Source organism: Eucalyptus grandis, chromosome 1, assembly GCF_016545825.1.
Source record: "Eucalyptus grandis isolate ANBG69807.140 chromosome 1, ASM1654582v1, whole genome shotgun sequence".
NCBI lineage: Eukaryota > Viridiplantae > Streptophyta > Magnoliopsida > Myrtales > Myrtaceae > Eucalyptus > Eucalyptus grandis.
Window position 1 is genome coordinate 30,126,611 of NC_052612.1, and position 12,135 is coordinate 30,138,745.

At 39.2% G+C, this 12,135-nt stretch overlaps 1 protein-coding gene across 1 annotated transcript; it reads left to right on the forward strand.

The window, feature by feature from the left end:
* Positions 1-399: 399 nt before the first annotated feature.
* LOC104456072 (threonine dehydratase biosynthetic, chloroplastic) lies at positions 400-8,797 on the forward strand. The gene is made up of 9 exons (XM_010070796.3): positions 400-1,077; positions 1,754-1,933; positions 2,014-2,283; positions 4,721-4,927; positions 5,563-5,811; positions 5,909-5,979; positions 6,451-6,568; positions 8,019-8,153; positions 8,247-8,797. Exons 1-9 carry the CDS (start codon positions 592-594, stop codon positions 8,391-8,393), a joined length of 1,863 nt encoding a protein of 620 aa, XP_010069098.2. The 5' UTR covers positions 400-591; the 3' UTR covers positions 8,394-8,797.
* Positions 8,798-12,135: the final 3,338 nt, after the last annotated feature.

Genomic DNA, 12,135 nt, shown 5'->3' on the forward strand with positions numbered 1-12,135 from the left:
AATAAATGATCTGAAATTATTGAGTTGAAATTCCATTTAAGTCCCCGGTTGATTATGCATATCGATTTTTTCTTCTATTAGCAAAATGTTGGGGATGGGAATGAGCGACACAGCTGAGGCATTTCCAAATTTTCCATAAGGTCTCATATCCCACCACTAAAGTTTCTCCAAATGAAATGTGTCCATTAATTTTATGTGGATGTCATTGTCAAGCCTTACAAAAAATATCCACGTACCGATACTCAGAAAAGTGGCCGGATTCTGATTAAATTGCTTTAATTATAAGGAATTTATTTTAAAAAATTAAGTTATTAGCAGTCATTATATTTTTTTATGACTAACAATTCCATAAATAAATAAATAAGAGAAAAGAGAAGAGAAGACACCCCATTTGACATTTGACAAGTCCAAATTTCTTTTGCCCACCAACTTTATATAAAGCCATACCCTCCTCCCCGCTGCAACCACCGCGTTCCGCAGCCTCCGCCGCCGCCGCCGCCGCCGCCGCCACCCTCTCTCCCTCCCTCTCTCTCTCTCTCTTTCTTCCCGATCAGCACTTGCCACCCGCATACATTCCACTTTTTTTCGACAATGGAGGCTCTCCAATTGGCGCCACCGTGGCCTCCCCTCTTCCGCTGGCGACGCCCCGCCGCCGCCGCCGCCGGGCCGCCCCGCACCCTCTCCGCCCCGGCCCAGGGCCGCCCGCGGAGGCCGCTAGTGAGGGCCGCCCTGTCCAAGCAAACGGCCGAGGCGTCCCCGTCGCTCGCCCCCCGCGACATCCCGTCCGCGCAGGCGTCCGCGCCCGCTCCCGCGACGGCGGCGCCACCGCCGCCGCCGTCCCTGCCCAGGGTCTCGGCCAGCTCCCTCCAGTACCCGCCGGGATACCTCGGGGCGGTGCCCGATCGCACGGCTGCCGAGGGTGCCGGGGAAAACATCACCAATGCCATGAGCTATCTGACCAACATTTTGTCGTCCAAGGTTTACGACGTGGCGAAGGAGACTCCGTTGCAGCTCGCCACGAAGCTCTCCGAGAGGTGGGGAGTGAATGTGTGGCTCAAGAGAGAAGATTTGCAGCCCGTGAGTACTTTTGGCGCTCTCTTGCTTTTGATATTAGTTCTTTCCCGAAAGGAATTGATCATCTCTTGCGGTTTTGGAAACTGATTTTTGAAGCCATGTTCCGGAGTGATATTGGGTTACGTCTAGTCGTTTTCGTACTTTGAAATGCTGATTTTGTGTTTGAAAGCTATGGTGGTTCAGAAAATTCAATTTTTTCTTCCCTTCTGATCAGTAGAGCTTTTTGTTTCTTGATTGTTTTTTTAAAACAGCAAAAAGGGTGGTCTTATTTGGAGTAGAAGCAAAGCTGGCTGACTCTTTTGAGGATAGGTCACTGGATGTTTTGTTGACTGTAATTACCCATGAAGCGTGGATAGTGCTTTTGGAACTTTGTGTTCTTCTGCTTTGTTCTGAGTCTGGCTTTAAGTTTTCAGTACCTATCTTAATCATGAAGAAGAGTGTACTTCAATGATACTTCGGAATCAAGTGGTCGAATGAGTTCCATGAAAATCTAGTGGCGGAAGCTATTGTTGTAGAATCCTTGAAGAGCTTCCCAAGCTTAATCTAATTCTAATTAAACTAAAAATCATAATTATGTTGATTTTTTCTTGCATATTGGAAATGTGTCTGAATGATGGGTCTAATTCTGGATTGGGCTTAGTTGTGAAGCATGTGAGATTAATTGTTCTCCTTCTGCCAGGTTTTCTCTTTCAAACTCCGTGGCGCCTATAACATGATGGCAAAGCTTCCTAAAGAACAGTTGGAAAAAGGGGTTATCTGCTCATCTGCAGGGAATCATGCCCAGGGGGTCGCCCTTGCTGCCAAGAGACTAAATTGCAGTGCTGTAATTGCAATGCCTGTCACAACGCCAGAGATCAAGGTTTTAATTTGTATCATTTAGTTTGTCTAGTTTTGTTGTTGGTGGGTATTTTTTTCACGTATGGTATTCTTATATTGCAGTGGCGCTCTGTTGAGAGGCTTGGTAGCACAGTGGTTCTCGTGGGGGATTCCTATGATGAGGCTCAAGCATATGCCAAGAAGCGAGGAGAGGAGGAGGGGCGTACATTTATACCTCCCTTTGATCACCCGGATGTCATCATGGGGCAGGGTACTATTGGCATGGAAATTGTGCGTCACATGCAAGGTCCATTGCACGCCATTTTTGTTCCTGTGGGGGGTGGTGGCCTCATAGCTGGTATTGCTGCTTATGTTAAGAGGGTTTCTCCAGAGGTTGGTTGTTTGTTCTCCAAAAAATCACTTTTGGTGTTCTTTTATGTCATTCATGATGTCTTCACCTTGATGCCAGTTGCTTTCTCTTATCTTTTGTAAAAAATTCTTGTTATGCTGTTGAACGTAGAAGCCCGGGTGGCAATTTTATTATCTAAGAGATGCAGTTTATGAGAAGTACACTACATGCGTTGCCAGCTTGCTATTTATTGGATGTTGGTTAAACTGAAGTGAGTTTTCTTTTATAGAGAAAGAGTATGAAATGAGCCAGGAATAACTAAACTGTGAAAAGAGAGTGGTTGTAAAGAGAGAGCATGATTCCTAGAAATATCTTGTTTCATTTGAATAAATAATAATTTGCTGGTCTAAAGAAATATAGAGATATGTTCAGGAATTGTTATGTGGATTTGAATTGCAGATATAAAATTGTCATTGCATCACAAAGGTAAGGGAAAATGGCACAAATATTCCATCAACTTTACCCCAACATGCAATGTCATCTTTGAACTTTTAATTCATGCAATATGGTCCTTGAGCTATTCCAAAATGTTCAATGTAATTGTTGAACTTTTAATTTGTTCAATCTAGTGCCTCAACTTTCCATAAAATTGTTATATTTTTTCATAATAACACTATTGCTTGGATTTTATAATATCTTTTCATTTCAACCAATTTCCTTAAGCTAACATAAAAATATGGTTATTTTTTAATTTCCTTTTTGGTATTTATAATGTAACTTTAGTTCCATTTAAGTATATTTTAGCTTATGATCTCTATGAATCTCATTCAGAGTTGTATTGAGTTGATAATTGTGCTATTTTAGTTTCCTAATTTACATATTTAACTGAATTTAATTAAAGAAAACACAAAGCATCAATGTAAAAAATTAGGAATAAGATTTAGATTAATATAACTACCACATATTAATATCATTATTAAATATTCTTATGCAAACACTTTCTTTTGAAATAAAATTATTATGAATTCTATATAACCATAAATGAGGTTATATTTTTGCTATTATAGTGTTCATAAATTAAAATATACTTAAATAGAACTATATTAATGTTTAGAATGACCAAAATGGTAAAAAGGTAATCAAAAGATAGCATTTTCATTTTGTTGATTTAGGAAATGGATCGAAATAAAAAGATATTATAAAATCCGAGCAATAGTGTAATTATGGAAACTTGTGAATCCAAAGGATTGATTTGACTTCATGATGGAAAGAAGAGGGGTTAGATTAATCAAATTGAAAGTTTAAAGACTAGATTGAATATTTAGGAATAGTTCAAAGATTTGAACAAATTAAAAGTCCAAGGATGGTATTGCACATTAGACCCAAGTTTAGGGACTATTATTAGTGTCATTGTCCCCATGGGCAAAATACCAAACATACAAAACAAGCATATAACCACTCAGAATGGAGAAGAGTTTTTGCTATGAAATGCTGATGAGTTCTCTGCAGTAGGGATAAGCATTTATAGGCATGAAGACATAGAAATCAACATGAATATTGATTCCTATCATTGAATCAACAAACAAAGTAAGATATGTTAACTTGATTTCCATAGAGAATGAAAATCTCCTGGATGCGTTTGGCCAAGTTTCTTTGATCTGATGATAAAGTAAGGAAACTTTGATCCAGCGTCCTGTTACTGCTGGCACATATTATTGAAGAGCATCATCTTGTAGCTTCTTTCTAAGAGAGCATCTTGTGGTTATCATTGCAGTAACATTATGACCAACTTGATCCAGTACCTTTTGTTTTTGCTGGTTATTCCAGTATAAATTGAGTGGCTTTAATAGTTGTTTCCTCCCTGAATGAAACCGTAGTATGTCCTGTTGAAAAAAGCTATTATTTAGGATCTCATAGGCACAATGAGGAACATTGCTGATATAATCTCAAATTCTACTTGAGAGGTACCATCTTTCCTCTTCTTGGCATGCCATTGCCAGAGATGGTTCTATTTTGCTGTAAGCATTCAAAATTAGCAGCTTCTAGAGCTGCCTAATCTTGCTGGAACCCCTTCTCTTTGCTATGAGCATGTGATGGTTTTTCAAGACGGACACTTTCAGTTTTCTCTGTCATGTTCTCAACCAGTTTAAACGTGTTGGGATCATGGTTTTTCTATCATGACCACTTGCTCTTCCTTTGTCTGCTCTCTCAGGAAATAGCTTCAGTTTACTCTTCTTGTGGCTATTAATTTGTATCATGAAGTAACTAAGCTTTATACTGTCTTCCTTTTCGGCCCAAATATATGTGTTTGGAGAGGTTTATTAGATTTACTTTTCTTGTGGCTATTAATTTGTATCTTGAAGTAACTAAGCTTTATACTGTCTTCCTTTTCGGCCCAAATATATGTATTTGGAGAGGTTTATTAGATTTTCCTTTCTATTTTAGCTGTGGATCTCTTTTCATGTGGTTATTTCTTTGCAGGTAAAGATAATTGGGGTTGAGCCTGCTGACGCGAATGCTATGGCATTGTCACTTCATCATGGCCAGAGAATAATGTTGGACCAGGTTGGAGGTTTCGCGGATGGTGTAGCAGTTAAAGTGGTTGGTGAAGAAACATTCCGTCTGTGCAAAGAGTTGGTAGATGGCGTAGTTCTCGTGAGCCGAGACGCAATATGTGCCTCAATAAAGGTTATTTAAAGAAAAGTGATATGATTTGCTGTCCACATGCTATTGTTCTTGTCAAATTCTTTGGTGAAATTTTTTACATGTAGTTCTTGTGAGTCTTGAAGGATCAACCTTGAAATTTTACTGTACAAATACATCTTTCAAGGGTTTAATCATCAGTTTACTAAAGGCCATTTTGAGGTTGGATAGAAGTGGATATGCATACTGTGAATTCTGGTGATTCAGGTTATCATACTTTTGATAAGCTGGGATAGGTATCTCTCATTATGCAAGTAGCGTCTGATCATGCTGTCAAACATAGTAATGTTGCAGAAAAAATCTTTGAGCTAGGAAGCTGGTCTTGTATGCTGTAATGTCAAAATTTTCCCTTTTGTCTGCACAAGGTCCCTGAAGACAGATTCTAGCTAATAGATTTAGTTGATCTAGGTCCATTGCTTTCTTCCACTTTGGAGAGGGTTCAAAGTAACACATTGCTTGTGCCTTTTGAAAACATCTTTACTGTGGTTACACTCTTTTTGAGGCTGAAGCTCTTAGGCTGTATCTTAAAATTGTTGTCAGTGTTTAGAATTTTCTTTTTCTGAGAACAGTGATTGTCGCGTGGCAGTTCAATTGATTAAGGTCTGAATATTATATTGCAGGACATGTTTGAGGAGAAAAGGAACATTCTGGAACCTGCAGGTGCTCTGGCGCTTGCTGGAGCTGAGGCATACTGCAAGTACTATGGTCTCAAGGGAGAAAATGTCGTTGCAATAACCAGTGGGGCAAACATGAATTTTGATAAATTAAGGGTGGTGACTGAACTTGCAAACGTGGGTAGGCAACAAGAGGCGGTCCTTGCAACGCTTATGCCTGAGAAGCCTGGAAGCTTCAAGCAGTTCTGTGAATTGGCACGTATTGCTGAAGATACTGAAGATTTAATCCAGCTTTTCTTACAGAAGAGCTGTGTCAATGATGGTCGTTTCTGATGGGCGTTTGGTATTGTAGGTTGGCCCGATGAATATAACGGAGTTCAAATATCGATGTAATTCAGATAAAGAGGCTGTCGTACTGTACAGGTAACGACTTGTCAATCTTTGTCAGCAATAAGAAGAAGGCAGGACTTGTAAAAGATGCAGTCAACTGAATAAAACTATCCTGTTGATGTGGTGTTTGGTCTTAATGATATCACCAGGGTTAATAAGCATAGAGAGAAAATGAGTGGTTCTGTATGAAATAAGTGGGTATAAGAAGAAAGTGAGGGTAATTAAGGAAATCTAATAGTGAGAAGAGAAAGAAAATGATGGTAATCTGTGACATGGATTCGACCCAAAAATAGTAAAATCTGTGACATGGTTAGGTATCAAAGAAAGAATAAAGGGTAATTTAGGAAATTTAAACATGAGACGAAGAGGTGTTTTCCCTCATAGAGATTTCATGATTCTCTGTACCTGCTCAAAGTATGGCCTTCGTAAGTGTAACTTATGGTATTTATCTTTATTGGACAATTCTAATGTATATGCTTACACTTCGGTAACTATGCTGAGCAGTGTAGGCCTTCACACTGCTAGTGAACTTCAACAGATGCAAAAGAGGATGAAGGATTCTCATCTGACAACTTACAATCTCACAGGCAATGATCTGGTCAAAGATCATTTGCGTTACCTGGTAATTACTTCACTTGACAAACATTTTTCTGAAGAGATGAGTTTATTCATTTAAGTTGGATGGCTTACCAGCTGATCTTGTTGTTCCTCAGACAGAACTTATTAGAAGATTTGTTGAGGATACTGCTTGGTAATAAATTTGTTTCTAAGCATGAGAATATGCTAGCAATCTGTATCAATAACAAAATAGGTATGCAACAATTTGCAGAGATTCTTCCCCCCCCAAAATGTATAAAAGTGGGTTATAGTGGATGTTATCCCACTTTCCTGAAGTCCATCACCACGTTTCAATGGACTCCTTGCCCTCAAGATCTCAAGTTTTTGCCACATTGTGGTTTTTTCATTTGGTTTTGCTTAGTAAAACCCTACAAATAAATTTTGACTCTCTTAAAAATATGTACAGTTAATTTTAACTTTTTACTAAATTATGAACAATTTGGTGCGGTTCCTAATGACTTTAAATGTCAGTATTTATGGCTTATAAAGATTTAAGGAGCTCTGTAAAAGTAGAAGTATAAGCCAAAAGTATAAAGAGAAAAGTCATCTTGAATACACGCAATGATTTTTTTTTTTTTTCATGGTTAACTCTCATGCAATTTTTCATGATTAATTCTCATGCAATTTCTCTTGAGTAGTTCTCATGCATGAGTCTTTATATGACATACTTGCAGTATAATAATAAAATAAGTTGTTATGATCCTCAGCCACTCTTGGGAAAATATTTGGAAGTGATATCTTAGAAGCATCTCTCAAGGACAATTCTAGAAGCGATTATCCTAGGGAAGAATGAAGATTTCGAAGAAGTATGCAAATATTAAGTGAAAGCACAAATATTTGTGCAATGTGTGTATATTGATTTTATGTTTCTCAAATTTTTGTTACTTAATTAATCAACAAAGTCTGGTCCCAGTCTTGTTAAAGACTATTGATAGTTGATATTCACAGCGGAAGAATTAAGAGATCTATATCCACTTGCTGAGAATGATTGTTCCTCAGGACTCGTATACTGTATAGCTAATTTACATTGATAATCTAGGGTCATTTTGTGCATTTTGCAATAAATGTGGAAAAGTACTTGTATGAGCTTGTAAGTTTGAAGGACAATCAATTGCTTCCTTAAGCATATTAGTGCTTACATCTTGCAAAGTCAATTTGTTCACTTCAATTTCATCATGTGTTTCTTTATGTGGCCTTCTACTTTATTCTCTTCCCTATTCAATAGAAAGGATTTCTATTAGCTCAATGTCCTTTTAGTTTAATGGTGAAGAATCTAGTCTAGTCAATCCATGTTTCTTCTTGAAACTTGATTTGTGGACCAGTTGCTGGATCATTGTTCTTAGTTTTCCCTCACCAATAACTTATGCATCACATTAACTCTGGTAGTGTGCCAAAAACGGAGGGCATTGCTATAATTAGGCTGCTAAGATGAATTGATCTTTTCTTTTCTCCAGATGGGGAGCCGGTTAAACCTTCAAGATGAGGTTCTTTGTCGTTTTGTCTTCCCAGAAAGGCCTGGTGCTCTGATGAAGTTCTTAGATACCTTCAGTCCTAGATGGAACATTAGTTTGTTTCACTACCGTGGACAGGTAGGTATTTCTGATTTTCTTGCTCAAGAATACAAGTGGTTGTTGATTATCATCCTTTGGTTGAAACCTTAATTCTGATCTGCACTTAAACAGGGTGAAACTGGTGCAAATGTATTGGTTGGAATCCAAGTGACTCAATCTGAGATGGATGAGTTTAAGGAGTGCGCAGATGGTCTTGGATATGATTATGCAATGGTCACCAATGATGAGGCTTTCCGACTGTTGATGCATTCTGATTAGATGTAAGAATCATACCCGATTGTTTAAAGCAAGAGGGTTCTGTCCACCTTTGTGTCCATCAGGATATCCACGTGTTTGTGGACGCGGCATCAAAGTCTAGATTGGAGCGAGTGAATGAGGTATCTTAATTAGTAAACAAGCAGGAGGTACGCCTTTCGTGTATCTCATCATTCTGTTCTATGTCTCTATGTAAGTTATGAAAACATTACCCTCAGCGAGACTCATGCTAAAGCCCATATTACAGATTTCTGCCACTTGTCAGTTCACGAGCTTTGTTCCATGGTCTTTGTTTTAGGATAGGTTCAAGTCTTTATGAAATTTTAGTCAGCGAGCTTTGTTTTCAACCTAAGCTGACTATAAAGTTGTGTCTTAATAATGTCTTGTGACAGTTGCGGGGCAGTTTCCATGACCGTGTTGAGAATCTATTTTACTGCACCATATTTTATCAAACACCAAGCCTAAGTCTTTATCAAAAACAGTGAATACCTTTTCAACTCTTTGAAATTTCGCAACCTCTTAGATTGCTGGCACGCTAATTTTGCTAGAGTAACATGAGAGGATTAACAGGATGTCATGAGGCCTGTAAACTTAGAATATCATTGTCTCATGCCCTCGAAGATGTCCATAGTATTGCGATTTTTTACTTGATGTTACCTCCAATGCCCTTAGTCCCTCCACCGTATGAACCTCCACCGAAGCAGCCAAAGAATGATGATACGACTGAATTGCGAAGTCGTTCCCATGCTCGTTTGTAGCACCTGTGGCAATATCCAGTCGAGGACTTGTGTTTATATCTCTGAAATCCCGAGGAGACTCGGGGTGCCTTGAGGAAAGGTCTGAAAATGAAGCTTTGGGTATGCGAAGTACCTGAAGTAATAACTTTTGTTTGTTGCTTGGCAAGACTTCTTGGAACTACAACGTGTCCATTAGTACCTTTTCAAATGAAACCTACTTATCTTGGCCATTCGGCATTTTTCGATTTGTTCAGAGGGGATTAATGATATTTTTGAGCTTCCTAATTTACCCTTGATAAGTTAGCAATGCCGGTTATACTTTCGAGTCCCTAGATGCTCAAAACCAATTGTAGATGGCAGTCTACTGAGGTCACTGCTGCCCCTTCCAACCGTACCCTGGCTGTGCCGTATTCGAAGTGGCTGCCTCAGTCAGAGAGAGAGATTGTTCTAGTGGAGCGGCTCATAGAGCCACGTCACACTAAGAGGGTGTACGATACAAAGTGATTGGCAAACCTCGCCAGGAGTTCTTGATTGTGACTTTAACGACGACAGATTCGTCCGTAATTATTGAGGGGAGCATAAGTGCAGTGCTCGACCATCCCAAACTGGCTCAATCCGGCTGGCTTTGATCCTCGAACCTTTTGACCTCATATTATATGAGTTGATCCTCAATCCTAAAATTTTATGATTGATTTGAGTTGGATCAACCCCTATATATATATATATAAATTAATTTAAATCTAGCATCTCTATATCTGTTTTTTCCTTTGTGGGTCTATCGTGTAAATTAAAATGTAGAAACCTAGCCTTGAGTCGATCAAAAAAATAATAGAAGCCTTCTTTGCTTGCCTAGGCCTTGCTCTTTTTGCTTGCTGCTCATTTCTTATGGTTTGATTGAATTTCACGTGTTCATTTTTTATGGTTTCTTGCTTTTAACAAATGAAAATTTTTGTTATTATTTTATCTTATATTTATATTTGATATGTACCAATATTTATATTTTGGTTGTTCAGTGTTGCATTATTGGTAGATATGTAATTTGAAAGAGTTATGTCCTTTCAATGTGTCTTTTCAAGAAATACAAAAAATGAAACAAAAACAAAAAAAAAATCGATTGGTTGGGTTGATCTCGGAACTAGACTAGACTCAAAGGATCGATCTTATCCTCGTTCCTAGACTCAATAGGGTCGGTCCCCATTCCTTAACAATAGGGACAAACCCTATGCAGGTAATTATTGGGTTAAGTGCTAATTCGGCCCAACTTAGACCATACTACAGAGTTTAGCTAAGTTGCTTGACAATGGGCTTTATAGACACCAACTGATTAATAATTCTTTGGACAAAAACAATATGATCCCCTATATCAATAGGGTTTCTTAAAGTTGAAGAACTTCACTTACCCTCGTCTCTCTCAGGCCAGCTAGGGGTGCTGTTTTTGGGCCGAACATGTTTGTCTTTCCTTTTCCTCTTGGATGGGTGAATCTTTATTTTGTGAATAGTTTAGTCTCTACAAGCATTGTCAGCGGGTCTGAGTTTCTTAATATTCCCAGCGATCAATAAGGTTATCTGGGCTCTGGTCTGTCTATGCAGATTTCTTTCTTACAACGAAGAATCTCATTTTCATTAAGCAGTTCAAAAAATAAAAAGCAAATCACAATCGAGCAGTGATAGAAGTAGCTCGTGCCAAAATCCCTTCACTGGGCCCGTGTATCATGCATGAACGAATCGTTAGTTGACATAGGGGCGTGCACACCAGACTTACTAAAATCACACAGGATCTTCCCACATGCTGATAAACGAGTACACGCTTTTTTTCTCTTGACGGTAACTCAGCATCGTCCGCGAAGTATTATCAACTGAACTTGGTCGAGTCGACGTCGCATTTATATGCCGGCACTTTGAAAGATTACCATCTGGCGTACACGCTGAAGACCAAAATTCTAGGCTTGACCCTAGATACGTCCTGGTTTTCGCTCTCGGCTTTAATTCGATCCAGGAATATGTCTCGGATGCAGCTAGACTTTCAATGTTTGAAACTGCTTGGTGGATGTGAGAGCTTGAAAAACAGTGAGAGGTCACAAACTTCATTTGTTAACGTGAAGAGAACAATGCAATGCACCTACCGATCACCGCTCGTTATTGGCGCAAAGAAGAGCCAGCGACAGATGAAAAATCGAAACTGAAAGCGTCTGATCGAAACCCGGCATTTTCTCCTCCATTTCCAGTTTGGCTTGAGTTTGACAAGGGGTGTGAAGCTAATATCGTCGAATGTCGTTGCTTGTAAGCTTACCCTCTTGCCACTGAGCTCTACTCGAGAAGTTTATTCGATGCTGCTATGAGTCCAATCCTCGAGGGAAGAGAAAGCGACATGAACCCACGCCAAATTCCCATAGTGAGAAAGGGTATTGAAGAGAATTGATGGATTGTGTCATATTTCTTGTGAAAATTGGCTCCACCCTAAAGAAGAAACCAACCCCAGCCAGGTAATTTCTTGCCCAGATCCAAATTTAGCAGATCGGGTTAGTCGGAATCGTTGATTTTATAGATATTACGCAGGGCTCCACTCATAGGTGTTACGAGATCGATTTGTGATCGTACCCGAATTACGACTTCGGTCCAAGGGAAAAACTCCCCTCCAAGCCATGGCCGGTAAAGGATGCTCATTAACTCCACTCACTGCAAATGTTACCAGGTGTTCGCAGACGCAGCATTGAAGAGCCCCACTTTACTATGATGGTGTCCAGCTACCACAAGAGGTCGGTCCATCATGACTACTTAATGCCTGGGATGCTCCAATTCCAAGGAGAAAAATGCTTTAAAATGCCACTCGGAGGAAAACGATTTATTTTTTACCTCATTTCTTTTCCTTAAAGGAGAAAATTTTGCTGTTTTTCACTATGTGTGTCCTTGGCTTTTGATGAAGTAGATGATTTTTCTCTTTTAATGTATAGATTATGAGATCATTGCGTGATTGGAGACGCCGTTGGTTGAGAAGTGCGACTATGATG